Source organism: Rhinatrema bivittatum, chromosome 9, assembly GCF_901001135.1.
Source record: "Rhinatrema bivittatum chromosome 9, aRhiBiv1.1, whole genome shotgun sequence".
NCBI classification, from domain to species: domain Eukaryota; kingdom Metazoa; phylum Chordata; class Amphibia; order Gymnophiona; family Rhinatrematidae; genus Rhinatrema; species Rhinatrema bivittatum.
The window spans coordinates 264,505,498-264,525,908 of NC_042623.1; the positions used below are offsets into that span (position 1 = coordinate 264,505,498).

The 20,411-nt window shown below is 39.9% G+C and overlaps 1 protein-coding gene across 5 annotated transcripts in view; it reads right to left on the reverse strand.

Moving 5' to 3' along the window:
• LOC115098554 (schwannomin-interacting protein 1) overlaps positions 1–20,411 on the reverse strand; it is a 944,827-nt gene that overhangs the window by 26,636 nt on the left and 897,780 nt on the right. Inside the window, exon 1 of one of the 5 annotated variants that reach the window (XM_029615178.1) lies at positions 7,992–8,309. The exons of the other annotated variants lie outside the window; for them this stretch is intronic. Within the exon in view, the coding sequence (XP_029471038.1) occupies positions 7,992–8,048 (57 nt within the window). The 5' untranslated portion in view covers positions 8,049–8,309. Of the gene's footprint in view, positions 1–7,991; positions 8,310–20,411 lie in introns of those variants that run through there. 5 annotated transcript variants of the gene reach the window in all.

Genomic DNA, 20,411 nt, shown 5'->3' on the forward strand with positions numbered 1-20,411 from the left:
CCCCTTCTGTGGGAGCTCTTGATTTCCAGTCACCCTGATATTGTCGAGGATTAGGAGATTATCCTCTCTCTCACACTGTCACATACATAAACATACATGCTCTTATATTCACCATAACCTCTTGCTCTCACTGACACTGACACACAGGCTCTAAGACACCTCTCCCCCTCCACACACAAACTCTTACTCCCATGGATTTTCTCATACACACTCATGCTTACACACTCACTGGCTCTCACACATACACACAAACACACACACCCAGGCAAGTTCCCAATCATTTTCACACCACTCCCTCCACATCCCCCAGGCAGGCTCCCATGCATTCACACAGTAAACCGGTACGATAATACCTGGTCTTGAGCATCGGTATAGTAAAAGAAATAAAATAAAAAAAAGATATACACCCCCAGGCAGAGTCCCATTCATACACATGCACACACTAAAGGCAGACCCCCCTCTCTTTTGCCAGCAACCTCAGAACCTCTCTCATTCCTCTGCTGCCACGGTCACTGCTGCCACATGGCTATTGGGGAGATGCTGATTGCTGCTACTGACATGAAACCCATTCTGCTGCCTCCTCTGTGCAGGCCCCGTGGGCTTCCACTTTCTCTTGGCTGATCTCGTACATTGTGAGATCCGCATAGAGAAAGTGCTATTCTTGCACATTCCCAAAGATTACATGTGCCAATCACTAAAAAGTAATTTTTTTTTTTTTTACATCTGCTGTCTGATCTTAGTTTTCTAATTGGTTGGTCACAGGCTTTTTTTTTCTACCTTCCCTTTCTTATTTTTTTTTGCCAATTCCTTTTATATTGTTTTTTTTCTGTTTCTTTTCTCTCCATCTTCTTCCCTCAAACACAGAGTCAGGTTCTCATTCTCACATGCATTTCTCTCTCACACACACAGGCTCTCACTGTCACATCCTCTCTCTCATACAATCATTCATACAGTCTCTCACTGTCACATGCTGTCTGACTCTCACACACACAGGCTCTCTCTCACTCCCACATGCTGTCTTGCTCAAGCACAGGCTCTCACTGTCACATGCTGTCTCTGCAAACATTCAGGTCCTCACTCTCACACACAATCTCTCAACTCATCTCATACACGCACGCTCACACCCTCTACAGACCCTCAGCCTCTCTCTCACCTCTGGGCCTCCTCTTCACGGGTCGCTGCAGGACGGGCCGTGGCAGCCCGGCTTCCGGGCCTCTTCCTCTTCTCGGCCCGTAAGCGCTGCTCCTCTTCTGCGGGCGCTGATGCTCCTCCTCCTTCCTGCCCACGCGGCTCTGGCAATGTTTACTTCCAGGGCCGCACAGGCAGGAAGGAGAAGAGCATCAGCACATTTAAAACATTTAAAAGCGATCTTTTTCTTCAGGCCGTGGTGTCGTGAGCCTCACCACGGCCCTGCCGATCTTCCTGTCACAGCACTCCCTGTGCCCGGGGGCATTGGCTCCCCTCAGGATACCACTGCTCACGGTGCCCCAGGCCCAGGCCTAGTGTGTCCACCGGCCCTGCCCGCAGGTTTCTCATCTGCTTACATCGCAGATGATCCTGCTGCTGCTGCTGCAGCCCAAAATGGGTGCTCCTGCCCATAAAGCTTTTACCTGACTGGACATTAACTTTTGCCAAATTATCAAAACTTGGTGCCAGACATTTGTGAAGAATTGCTCATTGCCTTCTGAAGCAACATGAAGGGCTCCCCTGATGCAGACACGATGTTCGAAACACGGCCCGTGTCAGGATTATACATATAAACGGGTCTACAAACTCTCTAACAGCATGTTCTGAAGTTGGAAGGTGCAGGAATCAGCATCAGCAGTCATCAGACAAGCAGTTAAAAGTTCATCATTTTATTTGCAAAATATTTTTTAAAATTAAAAAAAAAAAAAAAAAAAGGTTAAAGACTTGAGGACCAATGATTATTGAGAAAGCAATGAAGGTCTTATAACCAGTAATGCTTATTATGACGGTCCATCATCTAATGGTTTGAAAATTTTTCCTTTTCAATTCTTGAACATATATAGTCACCGTATTATGACTATGGTGACACTAAAGGACAATGCTCCCCTGGTAAGGAACTGCCAATATATTAGAGAAAAATACTTAATATCACTACAGATGGTAAACAGAATATTTTGTAGTCTTTTTTTCTTGTATTAGTATTAGTAGTGATCTGTACAACGCTTTGAGCTGCCTGCTTATATGGACCAGGGAAGCAACAAAAAATGGATTTAAATAAATATAAGCTATTATATCTGCTTTAATTATGGTGTTTACAAAAATAAAAAAATCCATGTTATATACTACTCCATAGAAATAGTATTAAACATAAAATGTCATTAGAGAGGTTAGAGACTGCTGAAAACAACATAATCAAGTTATTATAGCCTTGTGACCACATACGTCTACTACCATGCCGGGGAAAATCGTGGAAACTGTTATAAAGAACAAAACATTTAGATAGACATGGTTTAATGGGATACAGCCAGTATGGATTTACCCAAGGGAAGTCTTGCCTCACAAATCGCCTACATTTTTTTTTTGAAGGGGTGAACAAACATGTGGACAAAGGTGAACCGGTAGATGTGGTGTATTTGGATTTTCAGAAGGCATTCGACAAAGACCCACATGAGAGGCTTCTAAGAAAACTAAAACATCATGGGATGGGAGGCAATGTCCTTTTGTGGACTGCAAGTTGGTTAAAAGACAGGAAACAGAGAGTAAGATTAAATGGTCTGCTTTCACAGTGGAAAAAGGTAAACAGTGGAGTGCCTCAGGGATCTGTACTTGGACCGGTGGTTTTTAATATATTTATAAATGATCTGGTAAGGGGTACGACGAGTGATATGATCAAATTTGTGGATGACACAAAATTATGCAGAGTATTTAAATCTAAAGCGTATCACCTTGCGAGACTGGAAGATTGGGCTTCCAAATGGCAGATGAAATTTAACAAGGACAAGTACAAAGTGATGCATATAGAGAAAAATAACCCTTGATGTAGTTACACAATGTTAGGTTCTATCTTAGGAGTTACCACCCAGGAAAGAGATCTAGGCATCATAGTGGATAATACATTGAAATCATCGGCCCAGTGTGCTTGGCGATCAAAAAAGCAAATAGAATGTTATGAATTATTAGGAAGGGAATGGAAAATAAAACCTTGAATATTGTGTGTAGTTCTGGTCGCCACATCTCAAAAGAGATATAGCTGCATTGGAGAAAGTGCAGAGGAGGGTGACCAATATAAGGGGCATGGAACAGCTGCCCTATGAGGAAAGGCTAAAGAAGTTAGGGCTGTTCAGTTTAGAGAAGAGACGGCTGAGGGGGGGATATGATGAAGTCTACAAAATCATGGAAGGACTTGAATGAGTTAATGTAAATTGGTTATTTACTCTCTCAGGTAACAGAAGGACCAGGGGGCACTCCATTAAGTTAGCAAGCAGCTCATTTAAAACAAATCGAAGAAAATTCTCTCTCACTCAGTGCATAGTTAAGCTCTGGAATTCATTACCAGAGGGTGTGGTTACAGCAGTTCGTGTAACTGGGTTTAAAAAAGGTTTGGACAAGCTCATATTACGGTAATTAATAAGCAATAGTAGCTTGTGATATATCTAATGTTTGGGTACTTGCCAGGTACTTGTGACTTGGATTAGCCATGGTTGGAAACAGGATACTGGGCTTGATGGACTCTTGGTCTGACCCAGTATGGCATTTCTTATGTTCTTATGTACTCAATACAGGTTACCCCCAAGCCTTATGTTAAGGGTAGTAATATTTACAATCAAAACCAAGTAACTGTCAAAGCCATAACAAAATTACTGCTAACAACATTTTTATGGGATGAGAAGTGTTCTTTATAATTCAGACAATGCTATTTGAATATGCTTTGCTTTTGACTCGATTGTAGAAGTAGTCCTATGCTGTTTCCCTGTCTGCGTATCAGTACCCTGTACCGTAAAAGTCAGGGCCTAGCGTTGGCTATAGTCTAACTCCAAATACCTCACTGTCGAAGCAAAGAGCGATGTTGCATTGCATCAAAAGCATAAAGGCTAATTGGTTAAGGGTAGTAATCCCTATGTCTTCTGTTAAGGATAGTAACTGCCACTCTGTGCAGGTTACCCCCATGCACCCTTCTCTTCATTTCCAATCTCTAGCCTTTAGGGATCTCCAGTGTTTATCCCAAGCCCTTTTGAATTTAATTGTTTCGTCCTCACCACCTCTTCCAGAAAGGCATTCCAGGCATCCACTACCCTCTCCATGAAGAAATATTTCCTGGTGTTGGTTCCGAGTCAACCCTTCTGGAGCTTTATTTCATGACTCCTAGTTCTACAGTTTCCTTCCCAACAGAAAAGTTTTGAAGCTCATACATCATTAAAACTTTTCAAGTATCTGAAGATCTGTATCATACCTTTGCTGTACCTTCTCTCTTCCAGGGTATACATATTTAGATCATAAATCTTTTGATACAGATCCTACACCATTTAGGTCGCCCTTTTTTGGACCACCTCCATCCTGTTTCTATCCTTTTTGAGATATGGATTCCAGAACTGAACACAGAACTCCAGGTGGGGCCTCACCAAAGGCATTTACCACCCCCTTTTACTTACTGGTGATTCATCTTCTATGCAGCACAGCATTCTTCTGGCTTTAAGCAGTCGCCTTGATAGACTGCTTTGCTGCCTTCAGATTGCCAGATACTATTACTCCAAGATCTCTGTTCCGTCTGTGCACATTATTTCACCCCCAAAAACATACAGCTCTTTTGGATTCCTGCACCCAGATGCATGACTCTGCACTTCTTGGCACTGAATTCCAGCTGGAAATCTTCAACCACTCTTTATGGTTTCTTAAATCACTTTTCATTCTCTCTATACCTTCAGGTATGTGCACTCTATTGCAGATCTTACCATCATCCACAAATAGACAAACTTTACTTTATATTCCTTCTGTAATGTAGTTCACAAAGATATTGAACAGAATTGTTCCCAAGACCAATCTCTGTGGCACTCCACTTAACATTGTTCTCTCTTCAGAGTAGGTTCCATTTACCAATACACGCTGTCTCCTAGCAGTCAACCAGTTTGTAATACACTCCACCACCTTGGTACCCATTTCCAAACTTCTCATTTTATTCATGAGCCTCCTATGCAGAATTGTATCAAAAGCGTTGCTGAAATCTAAGAAAATCACATCTAGCACTCTTCCTTTATCGAATTCTCTAGTCACCCAATCAAGAAAACATGATTTGTCTGACAGGATCTTCACTGGTGAAAATTTGCTGCCTTGGGTTTAGCAACCCACCGGATTGTAGATAGTTCACTATCCTTTCCTTCAGAATCACCTCCATTAATTTTCCCACTACCGAGGTGATGCTAACTAGCCTGTAGTTTCCAGTCTCCTTTCTGCTACCTCGAGAAGCAGGACCACAACCACTCTTCTCCAATCTTGTGGCACCACTCCTGTTTCCAGAGGTCTATTGAACAGGTCTTTCAGTGGACCCACCAGCACATCTCTGAGCTCCTTTAGTATCCTGGGATATATACCTCATCCGGCCTATGGCTTTGTCCACTTTCAATCTTCCAACCTCTTCCCATACATCCTCTTCTGTAAATGGAGTTGCATCTATCCCACTCCCATCTATGGTCTTGTCAACCAGCAATGGTCCTTCTCCAGGGTCTTCTTTAGTCAACAGCAAACTGAAGTATTTGCTTAATATTTCTGCCATTTCCTCATCTCTTTCTACACATTGTTCCTCGTCACCTTTCCATTTTACCATACCACTCCGGGCCTTCCTTCTTTCTATGGTATATCTGAAAAATGTTTTGTCACCTCTCTTTATCTCTTTGGCAAGCCTTTCTTCCACTTTGCCTTTTGCTTTCCTGACTTCTTTCTTAGTCTCCCCCTGTTTCACCAGGTATTCTTTCCTGTGTTCCTGTTTTTGGGATCCTTTATTTTCTGTATACCCAGTTTTGAGCCTGTTGTGCTGCAAGAGTGTTTTCTGCCACAGTTTGCTGGAAACTGCCTTTTATTTGATCACTACTTTTCCCTCTCCAGAAATTAAATATCTATCCTCCATATACACTTTCCTTGACAAACCAATTCTTTTTCCCTCCTGGACTTAGCTGCATGGTTCTGATGGATCTCTTAATATAGAGATATATATGGTAACAGCATTTTTACAGTCATCACAGACATTTTCAGCATCAACATTAATTTACATATTTGCTCTGCATGTTTACAGCTAAACTGATTTTATTCATTTTCCAGTAGATCAATATTTCAATATTGGACTCCATTTTAAGATAATTGGGAAAAAATTGAGACCGATATTTAAAAAAAATCCCTCAGTTACACTTTGGTGTCTAATATGTAATTCCTTTCTAATCCCCTCTTCTCAAACACAAGCTTTCAATAAAAGATTTAAACCAAATTGATTTCTGAACAAAATATTCTGTGATTATTACTGAAGAGCACTAGGACTATCAGGGGTACTGCCTGAGAAGGAAAAGAAACTAATACATAATCTTTATCTCCAGCATCCTCCAGTGGAAGCTGATCTGATTACGTACATTTCAGTCCTTTCTGCTGCCATTTTTTCCATGAAAGAGAGAGAGAGAGAGAGAGAGAGAGTGTGTGTAGAGGGAGGGAGTATGGCAGAGAAGTGTTTTAAGGGAAAACCGGAGGAAATTTCTTTAATGCAGTGTTATAGTTGGTGGGGTTTAGTGATACCCTCTCAGCAGCAGGGCAGGAACCCAAGGCAGGAGCTGGATCTGTCTTCTGCCTAGCCAGCCCCCTTCCCCTGGCAGGTTGAGCTCTTGGGTTCTGGGGGGCCAGTAGGACTTAGCTGGTAAGGTGGTCAGGGCCACCTGCTGGTGAGGAGGTGTCATAGCAGGAGGCAGCAGAGTACGATGAGGCTGCGTAGCAGGCAAAATCCTAACATAGTGGAGATCTTAACACAATATCTAGTTTTAGCACACAGAAATGTGAAACATGTTTAAGTATGCGACATTTTTAGTAACAGGAAAGAACTGATTAGGCTTCACGTGGTGTCTTTTAGAACCCGTGACATTAAGCTGTAAGACTCAAAGTGCAGGTCCAATGGAATGAAAAGCACAGGATCTGTATGATTGGTGGCAATGGCACTGAGATTCCTTGACAAGTTGACAGGAAGAAAAGTTACGCCTAAGACAAACTGCTATGGTGGCAAAGTGTGACAACCACCTGAGCTGACATGTCTTGGCAGATAATGCCTGCTTCATTAATTCATAATATTATGGGCTGCTATAAAGAATGTATGATCCCTGGCAGATTCACAGTGATTCAGCTTTTGTGCCTTCTGGGGACAAGTATATGTTTCGAGATTAACTCAGGACCAGCAGCTACAGCTATACTTACATTAGGTCTTTCATTATCATAAAATTACTGTATTTAAAAAATAAAAGAGAGATACTCGGTAGTTTATTTTAAGAACGAGACAACCACATGCCTAGCCTTTAAAAATTCCTGCAGAAGCAGCATAATCGTGTCCTACACTTCAGAAGATTTTAATTGTACAATGCAGAATGAAAGAAAATAATGTGACTGGGAAAAAAAATGTGCGTTTCTTTTCCCCCTTGGGTGCTGTCTCTCAACTGTGTCGACTTCAAAGAAGTCTGCAAGATTTACTGGGCATGCACATGTATTTTAAACAGATAAAATGCAAAGGGGAGAAGAGAACTGAAAGGTATAAAGATATGTGTAAGTCTACAAAGAATGCGCAGAAATAACCCAAATAGGCGCCTCAAATTAGTAGCTAAATTAAAAGACAAAACTACCATAAACAAAAAAAACCCTCCTTTTTCAATCTGGTTAGCCTTTAAGGATGTGCTGTAACATGGGGTGGTATGAATGGTACTTGGCAAAATCTTCCAACCATGGTGCCTTTTCCTTCCTAGAAAATGAATGCAATTGTTAGCATTTGAAAATAGCTTTTGGTTTCTTACCTTTTTATAATTCCACACCATATCCAAAGTGGATGCTTGACTGATGTCGTCATCCATTCCATCAATGTCCAAACCACTTTTAAAGTCCCATTTTACAGATCATATTGTATCAGACACATGGAATATTAGTGACAATCCAATTCACCAGGCCCCTAGCAATTCTTTTTTTTTTTTTTTTTTTTTTTTTTTAATATTTCTCAGTTTTACTAAAACAAGGTATTGGATGGACGTTTCAACTCTACTACTGTCCTTTTTCTTCTGTTATGCTCAGAGGCACGCTCCACTGTTTATTCTCTTCTCTGTCTCACTGTGGCTCGAGGACAGCTGCCACTCCGTGCAATTATAAACTGACTCCTTCCCGACACTTGGGCCTGTCAAACTTCTGCTCTTCCTACCATCAGTTATCACCTTCCTCAGAACACTTCAATCACAACCCTTGCCAAAGCTCCCTCCTTTTTTCCCTAATAAAGTAAAATATTGCTTTCGCTGGCCGATACTTTCACAGGAGGGAAGCAGCTATCTTCCGCTGAAACTGGGAGTGCAGGATAAAAATAGATGGGATGCTTGCTTTACACAGACTTACAGGACAGCCCAGACATCAAAATTAAAACAATATGCTTCAATGGTAGGGTGAAAGAAGCAAACCAATGTATACGTTAAGGTCTCAATTATGCAATATAAATGTGGTACTGCACTCTCAAAGTTACATATTTCACTACAGCCAGGAGCATATTATAAAAAGAAATAAAGATTTTCTTGATGCTTGGAAATCTAGCAAGAATAAACTCGACATGTAAAGTCACTCAACAAAACATTAACTAAAGCTAACCTGATATATCTTGCTATTCAGAAATCTACCAGTATAGTTTTTCTCATGTGCCTCCACATAGTTTTCATTGTACAGTGCGGTCAACACAATAACGTACTAAATAATGGCAGATAAGCATCCTCATGGTCCATTCAGTCTGCCCAGCAAGTTGTTCAGGGTTGCTCTGTGCAAGCTACCCCCATGCCTTCTGTTTAGGCTCGTAACCGCTGCTCCGGGCAGGCTACTCCATGCAGAAAAGTTACCACGCTACCCTGCTCACTTCCATCCTCTAACCAATAGGGATCCTGTGTATTTATTCCATGAATTTCAGATTTCCATTATCCTATCATACAGTCCAGTCATTAAAGGTCCAGCAGTACTGCACCAAGAGTGTGGGAGCTCAGGTAACATACTAGGCATGAGCACTAAATGTTTGCCATTTAAAATACCCATCTCTCTCATACTTGCATATAGTATTAACAGGAAATGAGAAGTGGGTGGGAGGAACTAACCTTGAATACTTTAAAACAAAGTCACAAACATTTTGAACCAAGAGGAAATAATCATTATGCTGTCTCCTTCCTAAAGTAACCTTCCAAGTACAAAAGTTGTTTTGTTCCTCTTCCGATCTTTAAATCTCCACAGTCCCCTAGCAGAGAACTTGGGGCTTCCTATTTGGGAGCAGCCCTGGATTATGTGGCAGTCAGCATAGGTGCACAACTCATTAAAGGAAGCATTTCTGCAGAGCCAGTTTTGTCTGCATTGAAAAACTGCTTCAATTCTTAGCAGGCATGAAGCAGTATTCCAGTGTCAAACCCTGGATACACTAGACTATAGTCGATATTTTACAGCACGCGGATTCTAAGATAATAGCCTTTGAACACCTGGCCATCTTCGCTCTTGGAGAAAACAAATGAATATCTTTTTTGAACCCTCTCATTATCAGTCTGCTTTACAAGGGAATTGTGCTTCTGCATTTTTAACTGACCTGGGTTCCTGTCCATGCAGCTGACTGAATGCGTCATTTCACTGTGTTGCTAAAATTAACTCTTTCCTCTTAAAGAGTGCTGCTTATCAATGCTTCTGTTAGACAAGATTTGTTTTTCTGCTTATATTCCTTTTAAAATGGCTCAATACCTATTCTTATATTTGCTATGTATAACTGTAAAGAAAAAACATTCAATCATAATCTTTTGTAAGATGTCGAAGAATTCTATTCATTCTCTAAAAACAATTCTTTGATACTTAAAAGGGCTGCAATTTAATTAGAAAAATATGAAAAAGGCAGTCTGAATATTAGGAAAAAAATAAAATAATCTACAAAATAGTTGAAGGATCTTATCTCATAGAAAGATCTCAAAAAGGCCTTCATGGTGGAGAAGGACTTTGATATGTGTGTAATCACCAAGTCTTGGTGTAAGAGACCAAAACTGAGAGGTGAATATCCCAGTATATTACGTTTTCAGAAGAGAAAATAATCTGTGTGGGGTGGGAGGAAGTGGGGAGGAGGAGAGAACAGTAGGGATGTGCAGAAGAAAAAAAAATGTTTCAGTTCGTTCACGTATTTCGTTGGGACCCAAATTTGTTTTATTAGTTTCAAAAACAAACAAAAAAAGTTCATTTATTTGTTTTACTTTTTCATTTGTTTTCTATTAAAATCAGTGTGGGAAGTATTGCAGCCTATTTTGGGCTCCAGCATTATGATTTTATCATCAATTCTCTTGAAACTTGTGGGAAAAATTCATCAGAAGGGGGAAAGAACTCCAAGTTTGTGGTAAAGTAGCAGCAAGTGTGGCATGAATAGCCTAAGACTCTGGAAAGGGGCAGCATCAAAGCAGCAGCAAATGGGGGACGAACATCCCAAGCCTTCAAAAGAGGGCACCAGTAATAGTGAAATGAACTCTTGATGGCATCACGAGAGGCAAAGTAGCACCAAACGTGACATCAGCATGCTAAGACACCATGAAGAGGGAATGAAGTAGAAAAGATGGCAGGAAAAACTTCAAGGCTCTGATAAGGGGACCAGGCAGAAGAAAGAGTGGCATCAAGACCTCAAACTAACATGAAAGGTGCACACCAGTCCATGTCAAGGTGAACGGTCTGTAGTATGGGAAAAAGAACCCCAAGGTGTGAGCAAAGTCCCTGAAGGTGCAGCATGAGGGGTATGGGAAATGCCAGTCATTCTGTTCAAGTACATTTGCCAAGTGTCAGAATCAGTAGAAGAGACTGAACTATGATTATAATTTTCTGGAAAGAAGCCAATTACATTCCCGCCTGGAACTTGATCTAGGTGCTGGGTGGAATAATGATTTCCTTGTGAATTGTGCTTCCTGAAGGAGCATATTACCACATGCTGGACATTTACATTATTTCACTAATAAGTGTGGTGTGGTTTTCCCGGATAGTGGTGAGGGTTGCTTTTTAAGAAACTGTTTCTCATAGCCTGTAGCTGAAGTCTGGCTGCTCTATTTTATGACTTTATGGTTTTGCATAAGGTAAATCTGCCTGACAAACTCTAACCACACTCAGAACATGTAAATGGTTACTTTCTTCTATGTATTCTGTTCTGCTTGTATTTCTTTCTGCTAAGAGCATTTGTTGATAAACCACCCTAGTATCATGAACAAACAGGGTGAAAGAACCAAGCTTGGACTGGAGGGGTAGAAGAAAATGAAGATCCATAAAGCACGTGATGTGTGAGGGAAAACTTCTATTCTTTGATTTTCTCATTCTTATCTGGGGACACAACACCCCAGTATAATCAATAAAAAGGAAATCTAGCATGGGAAGAACCCTCCAAAGCTTGTAAACAGGGCACCAACAAGCTTTATATGAACCCTTCAAAGCTGTATATGCGATACAAAGAATAGCTGAAGGCATCATGAAGAAGGAAGACAACACTAAAACAGGCAGAAAATCCCTCAAGGCACTGATAGAGGGTGAAAGTAACTGACAGAGTGGCATGAAGAAAGCAAGGCAACAGAAGAGGCACAAAGCTGTCACCCAGAGTGGCAAGAGCACACCAAGGCTCCAAATGAGGCACAAAGGGCACCAACTAAATTGGTAGAAAGTTACAAGCATGCAGGAAGAAGGCAGAGGAAATCACTGGAGGCCATTTGGCATGATTTCCAAAGGATCTGGCTATTTAGGCTTAGATTTGGTCATCACTGGAGGCTAAGATGCTACTGACTAGAGGTACCAAATGCTCTTTAATCAGTAGCTGTTTAATATTTTATAAATCAGAAATCCAGGACACAATTTTTCTTCTGAATCAGTATTTGCAAATACTGGCTCCCATTACCTCAGATGTAGAAAGAGGTGCAGTTCTAGTGGTTCTGCCTGTTGCTGTGATACAATCTGTCAAAGGCTGAATATCCAATGAAATCAACAAGTACAAGATCTTTAAGGGTACGGAATCCAGAGAAAATGTTCAAGAGACCATAAAACCATTAAAGATAAATGGGTGGATAAGGCCTGTGAAAAGTAAGAGCTAGCCATAGCAAGAGTTGGCAAGAACCATAGGGGAAGGTGATTTTTAAGGAACTTTGTAGATACTATAAGCTAGGGAGGGGGGGATGCCTTTCCTAGCTAGAAGCATTATGTGGCTGATCCTAGTAAGTAGCATATGCTTCCATGAGCAGCACTCTAAGGCAAGGGGGTTCAAACCGGTTCTACAGGCCCCCTCAGCCAGTCTGGTTTTCAGGATATCCCTAATGAATATACATGAGATGTATTTGCATGCAGTACCTCCTGTGTATACAAACCATCGCAACTATATCTTTTTTGAGATGCAGCAACCAGAATTGTACACAGTATTCAAGGTGCGGTCTCACCATGGAGCGATACAGAGGCATTATGACATTTTCTGTTTTATTCACCATTCCCTTTCTAATAATTCCTAACATTCTGTTTGCTTTTTTGACTGCCGCAGCGCACTGAACCGACGATTTCAATGTGTTATCCACTATGACGCCTAGATCTCCTTCTTGGGTGGTAGCACCTAATATGGAACCCAACATTGTGTAACTACAGCAAGGGTTATTTTTCCCTATATGCATCACCTTGCACTTATCCACATTAAATTTCATCTGCCATTTCGATGCCCAATCTCAAAAGAAGGGGAGAAGGGACAAAGACAACCATGAATCCATCACAATGGGCCAGCTCCCTCTACATACAAGTGCAGGGTAAGGGAGAAATTGACGGGGTGCAGGTAGTTGGCTCAGTCACCATGGCTGTTGCATATGGTTGCTAGAGCACCTCCCTAGCTGTTGCTCCCAACACCCACGGTAAATCACACCCAGTAAATCTCACTTGGCCTGGGGACAGGACAAGAGGCTGGAAGAATTCAAAAGTGGCAGCTAAGGAGGTCAAAGTGTGTACAATGTATGTGAAGCACAAAGTAGGGCCTAACTACCTGTGCCTTGCATGCTGACCCTGGGCTCATGCTATAGATAGAAAGAAGAGGTATGCATGATTACACATGTTCTCAGAAACGAGCTGCTCCACATTTAAGAGCCACTGCTGCTGTCGCCTTGTTGCTGCGAGGTGCTAAGTGCAGAGCCCAAGTGCTGACCTGGATCTCAGCCATCCATTTTATGGGATTTGCTAGGTAATTGCAACCTGGATTGGCCACAGTAAGAGGCAGGATGCTGGGCTCAATGGACCTTGGTCTGACCCAGCATGGCATGTTCTTATCATATAACCATTCACAGTGTTATCAGTATAAGCAGCTCTTGGTGCTATGAAATCAAGTTTTCATGCCCAGACTACATTTTAAATGGCCTGATGTACTAAAGGGTTTTTCCCATTTTGCATCTGAGGAAAATGCTAAGAAAACAGGCCCCAAGCACTTGGTTAGGAGATAAAGTTAATTCTTTTCTAATTAAACCTGACTCAGCCTAGAGATGAGGACTGCTGAAACTTTAGCTAGAAATGACAGAAAAGCACAAAACAATAGTCTTTCCATATTTTAGAACAAACAGATTGTAATTTTGAATAGTCCAAATACTCAGGCATGTTACTCAGCAAAAACCAAGGCAGCATAGATCTGGTAAAAACAAACTTTACTGCAAGCCTAATGAAAAACCCAAAAAATAAGTCTTGAGTAGGTGAATGAAAGAAGAGTGCTGCCTCAGATCGCTAAATGCTGGAGAATGGCCTTTTTCATGCAGCGGCCTACTAGTGGTGACATCAGCGGTGGGCTCTCATACATAAAATGAAACAATCACTTCCATCGAAGCAACTTCAGTAGTATATGCTACAGTTCCAGTTATTGCAATTTGTAGAATACATTTTCAGAATTAAAATATACTGTATGCAAATACCCTTTAAGTTACAAAATAATATTTTATATTCGTTTTTATGTAAAAGAAGGGCAAAGATGCACTTTCATATTATGAACAAACATTACAGTTCACGTGCACTGAAATCAGTGACAGTGAAAGTATATACAGTGCACTAGATGCTGGTATATAAAGAAGCAGAAGCATAGACGGCTGTAAATCTGCATTTGTATAAGGTGCAGATGTGTTGCTAGGCTAGCTCGCTGCTTTTCATCAGTATGGTTTTATTAATAGCACTGAAGCTCTGATGCTTAATCAGCAATTCCCAGCACCCTTCTCCCCCAGCTTAGTATAAATCATTTTCAGTAGCTGACTGTTAGCCCAATGATACACTGTGTCCGACTATTACAATAGCTGCCATTTATATAATCTACCAAATATTTTCTAAATGGGATTAATACATTTAGAACAGATGATAAAAGCAACATTGAAATAATTTATCACAGTGGTTTGGACACAGTTAATCATCATAGGCTGAGTAGCTTGTTGTAGTCACTGTGTGCAAGAAAAGTACCGCTAGTACCTAGTAGTGACTAAAAATTACCTACATTGCATAATAAAAGGTAAACGAGGTAAAATGCAAATTACTAATAATACATTTTGCATAGATTTTGGCATTTAATGCACGTTCTTACCTTAAAATAGACCTATTTTTAAAAACTAAAATGTGTATTTGCTTTAGCAATTCTTACAATAATTTGCCAAAGATAGAAAATAAAAAAAAGGTAATTGAAATGGAATACCAGGCTCAGAATTACTTTTTAAGCAGCTGAAACCAGACAAATGTCCATTCAGTGTAAAACCATCCTGTACATACAAAGGCTGTCATACCCTCAAGACAGTCTAAAAGTTTACACATATGACTTCCCAGAAGGGGACCAGTTTAAAACCAACTTCATAACAAAAACAAAAAAAAAAAATCTATTCTACCACAGTGCTAGAAGGCATCTGAATGTTATAGAAACATAAGAGCAAACTGGATTTTTTAGTTTTATTTTCCTTTGAAGTGAAAATGAATCACAGCAATTTAATGAAGTCTAAAACCAACAAGTGGTAAAGACTGGTGATCACATGATGCATCCTAAAATTTAGCTCTTTACCTTTTTTTTTTTTATTATTTAAAAATTATCAGAGTGCTGTTCACACCTAAAGGTACAAAGGCGACAAAAATGCTCAGAGCACTGGAGAGCACGCCATGCTGTACATAAATAGAAAAAGTGACAGCAAATCGTGTCACACGTTACTGCTGCTAGATTAGTGCAAACGTTTTGGCACAATCCCAGAAGTACTACATACATTTATAGATGACAATGTATAAGTACCTGCAGCTTTAGCAGATTACAGTATTCACTGCACTTATAACTGGAGTCTCTGAGGTTTTTAAAATTCTTCTGTTTACCATGATAACATTTAATTCATGCGAAAATTTCAAAAGTCAGAGGTAAAATAAGAAACGTGTATATATCTTCATTAAAATAATGTAATATAAATATGTACAGATAAATATTATGAAGCAAAAAAAAGTTACTGAGCTTAAGTTCACTATGAAAAAATGGAGGAAGAAAGCAAAAAAATCCCCTAGCTAATACAAATTAATAGAAAACCCAGTTTGCCAAGTAAATGCTCCAAAAGAAAACACATTTAGAACACTTCTTAAAGGAGAAACAAAAAGCATAAAGGTGAGACAACCCATTACTGAAATGAAATATTAGAACAGGAGGTTCCCAAAAATAAAAAATCCTGAACTCCATAGTCAACTACTGTAGGTTATTCAAAACTGGAATTATTCTTTTCTAACATCCTGTATTACGTTATCCCTGCAATTATAAAGTTACATACAATCAGAAAACTTTGTCCCTTTTAATCCTGATCAGATAAATATCGTGAATCCCATTTCGGGCATATCGCACAGCTTATGGGAATAAATAAAAAAGCTTAACTGGCAGGGAGAGGCAGAAACATGGGGGTAACCTGCACAGAGCAGCAGTAAATACTTTGGGAAGCTTGCTGGGCAGACTACATGGACCATTTTGGTCTTTTTCTGCCGTCGTTACTACGTTTACTATGTTACCAGGAAAAAAGGTGGTTATTTCTGGCTTTAAAACATGCGATAACATGTGTTACACTATCGCACGCAACGTTAAACCTCCCTCATTTTCATGAATCCTGCCCAAACTCCTCCCTGATGACAACATTTTCAGAATTTGCATATGCATCGTGTGATGCAAAAAATAATGCATGCGTTATGGCAATATAGCGGGCGTTACGGCCCTAATGCATTTTGATGAATGACCCTGACAGAGAAATAACTACAGTATCTGAATGTAATCTGCTTTGAAGTGCTGAAAAGCGGAATATAAAATATAAAATAATAAATACATATTTATTTGTTTTATATTCCACTTTTCCCCAGACACTTCAACTTTCTCATGCATATTCATTGATATCCTGAAAACCAGACCAGTTTGTGGATCTTGAGGACCAAAAGTTAGCTACCTTTGGTTCTAGGCTCTTATCTTACAGCAAACGTGGAGTGGAGGAGCAACCTAGTGGTTAGAGCAGCAGGCTACGAACCAGGAGACCAGGTTCGAGTCCCACTGTCGCTCCTTGTGATCTAGGGCAAGTCACTTTACCCTCCAAGCCCTCTGGGGATAGGGAAATACCTACAGCACCTGAATGTAATCCACTATGAAGCACTGGAAAAAAAAAGTGTGAAAAATGGAATATAAATAAATAAAAGCAGGAACCATCAGAGATTATACGGCTGCCAACCTATATCAGTTCTCCTCTCTGGGGAGTATCTTCCACATTCAGGTGGTCAGCTAATTAGGTCATCAACAAATCCTCAGACAAAGACCATATGACCCATCTAGTCTGCCCATCCACCCAATTAATTTAGCTTTATAATTCCTATTACTTCCTCAGAGATTCCCTGTATTTATCCCATGCTTGCTTGAATTCAGATACCGTTTTTGCCTCTACCACTTCCACTAAGAGGCTGTCCATGTGTCCACCACCCTCCTCTCCATAAAGAAATATTTCCTAAGATTACTCTAATCTGCCCCCCTTTCACTCTCAGCCCATCACCCCTCATTCTAGATCCTCCTTTCAGTTGAAAGAGGCTCACCTCCTACACATAGCGACATTTAAATATCTCAAAGGCTTGGATCATATCTCCCCATTTTGGGTGTCCATGTTTAGATCTTTAAATCTATCCCCATGTGTTTTAGAATGAAGACCACTGACCATTTTTGTAGCCACCCTCTGGACTAACTTCCTGTTTATATCCTTTTGAAGGTGCGATCTCCAGAACTGAGTTCTTTGTAAACCTGAGTTCTTTGTAAACCGGCATGATGTGCTTCACGAATGTCGGTAAATAAAAGTTAATAAATAAATAAATAAAATAAATAACTGTAAACAGGGTTCCAAAGTGAGGTCTCTCCAGGGACCTATACAGGGGCAATATCACCTCCTTATTTCTGCTGAAAGTGCTCAGGAAGCTCAGGCCGAAGAGTCAAAGTACTTAAAATTGCTCCTCTCATATTTAAAATTTATATTGAGAAGCTCTAAAACAGGAATATAGGGAATAAGATACAAAACAGTGTTCAGAAATCATTATTTTTCTTCATGTGTGTTAAAAAAAAAAAAAAAAAAAAAAAGGAGGTCTAAGTTTAATGCTCCAAAACAAGAGTATTTCTAAAGCTCCACCAAATCCAGCCATCCCCCGCTGCCCGTTATAATGGTTATCTAAAGTACCCAACTCTTTTAAAATAAATATTAGGATAAATTATTTAAAAAATCAAATTGACAAACTGACAAACATTTGCCTAGATTCTCTGAAATGTACCCCTGGCATCATACATTTTTACTAATACATATTTCATCTGAGGCTGTTGATGTAAGCAGGTTATTTATTCCATTTTCTAAAAAGATCCACTTCAGCAATTTCCCAATGTCAAAAAATTATTCTTTGAGCCAATACTATAGTTATAATCATTTCCTCAAATATTTTTTTATCAAATCGGTGTTTTTAGGGGCAGACCCAATAGAGGCAATGCTAGAGTCAGAGGCATTCAAATTTGTTTGCCAAAACCTTTTTTGATTAGTGGACAATGTCAGAGTATAAATTACCCTCCACATGGCAATCCCTCCAACACTTATAAGATAATACCTTGCCATATTTATAGCTCCTATGTGGTATAAAATAAGCTCTGTATATAATTTTAAAGGATATTAACTTAGGGTCACTATCCAGCAATATCTTCATAAATACAAAGTCAGATCAACTTTTGAGGGGGAAACCCATGTCTTATTTTTTCATTTCTCCATAAAGGTCAGGCAAACAGGAGGGGCACATTCAGAAGTGATCTATCTGCAGTGGCCATCTTGGTTTCCAATTGGTGTCTTTTAAAGGAACAAAAAAGATGAAGTGTGTGAAGCCAAAGAGATCCCCTGTTCAGATGCAAAATCACCCAGGGCCTTCTGTCATGTCAGATATTACCTCATCTTTCTTGTTGCTCCTTTAAAAATATCACAACCTATTAAGACTTTAGTTTTCTGCAGTATCAATATGGCTACTAGAACTATGCTACATACTGCATTAATACTGCATTTCATATTTATTCATAATGAGGGTAGTTTTCAGCGATCTGAAGGGCTGAAGTTTGTGTGCATCCCGTAGATTTGAGTTCAAAATTTCAAGGTGGCCTTATACGCATTACATCGAGTGGGAATGTGCAGAACTCAAGCACAACATATGTGAACACACACCTACTTGTCAGCAGTTATAAATGTGCATGAGTAGGACATACGTGTTTTCCGCACCCCAACTCTGACCTCCTCCCCTGTCCCCACTCACACTTCTTGGCTGTGCAAAAAAGTGCACACAGAATTGCTTCTAAGTGTACTTTCACATGCACACCCCCCTCCGGGCAATATGCACAAAACTTCATTTTATGCACATAAATGCTTTTGAAACCAGCCCAGTATTAATAGCTTCATTCAATGTGTGTTAATATGGATACTTTGCAATAGTCAGTTGGAGAATCCTGACATTTCATGTCACGGGCCAGCCTCAGCCAGTCAACAAGCACCACCAAATATAGGCCACATGCTCTAGCTGCCTTTGCTGCATCAATGCTAGGAAAATGAGGTGATGAAGCTCAGCATAAGAAGCTAATTTAAATTTTGGGGCTCCCCATAATCTATAATGGAAAAGGACGGTTTCTATCGTAAAACTCGGGAAAGACATATGTTTATGCAATAGAGACATTAGAAAAATTTAAGCAACTTGGCTTTTTCCCTTTGCAGAGACTCAAGGCCATTCCCGAATTGCACAGCCATTCTTGTTTATTAATAATGGAGAAGTCAGTCATTAGGCAGAAGCAAATGAGAACAGAATGACAGATGCATCAGCTACCTGGCAAAGTACCATTAAAAAGAAATGAAGTCGTCTATGGCTCTGCAAATTTCAGTAAGCAAGCTGTCAATGAAATAGTTGGTGTGAATGCTCAAATTAATGAGGGCTAACTGCCTGAGTCACTAAGGCTTTTCTCCTATTCTGTGTCTATGGGAAAATACCTTGATGAATCCGGCCCTAAATTAGATGTCAACCAGACCTGGGAGATTTACAATATTAGCCTGTTCTCTGTTACAATTTTTTTTTGCCAAGTAATATTTATTTTTACTATGTTATTTTTACCGTACCCTGATGGGATGGATGGCAAGCTCTATACATGTATGCGCACACACAGCTCTACAAATGATGCATCTTAATCCTGAATCTGACCCATAATCTATCAGTTCTGCCCTAGGCTTCTAGAACAAAAGGCTGACAAGTGTGTGACGCTTTTTTGATATCAGTAAAATATCTGGCAAAGGCAAGTCTAACATTTTCATTTGTGTCTCGCATACTTTTTCCTTCCGATGTTCTAATTTCTTACAAATGACAAATCGCAGGAAGCACAAGAACTCCCACACTCAGTACGAAGGAAAAGAACAAGGGGAGGGAACAAAATGTTTCAAAAAGCGAACAAGAATTCACAAAACTAGTGCAAAACACCAACTTGCTCACTACTTACTGTGGAGAGAATGTCATACCAAAATACTTTAACTAGAATAAAACTTGAATTATGCCTCTTTCTGGAAATTGTATACACTTTAGTTTTTTAAGCCATTAAATAAATAAAAGGTTTGTGCATTAAAAAAAAAGTGTGAATATTCCTCATTAGCAAGCACACAATACATTTCCATTCCTTAAATCAGGGC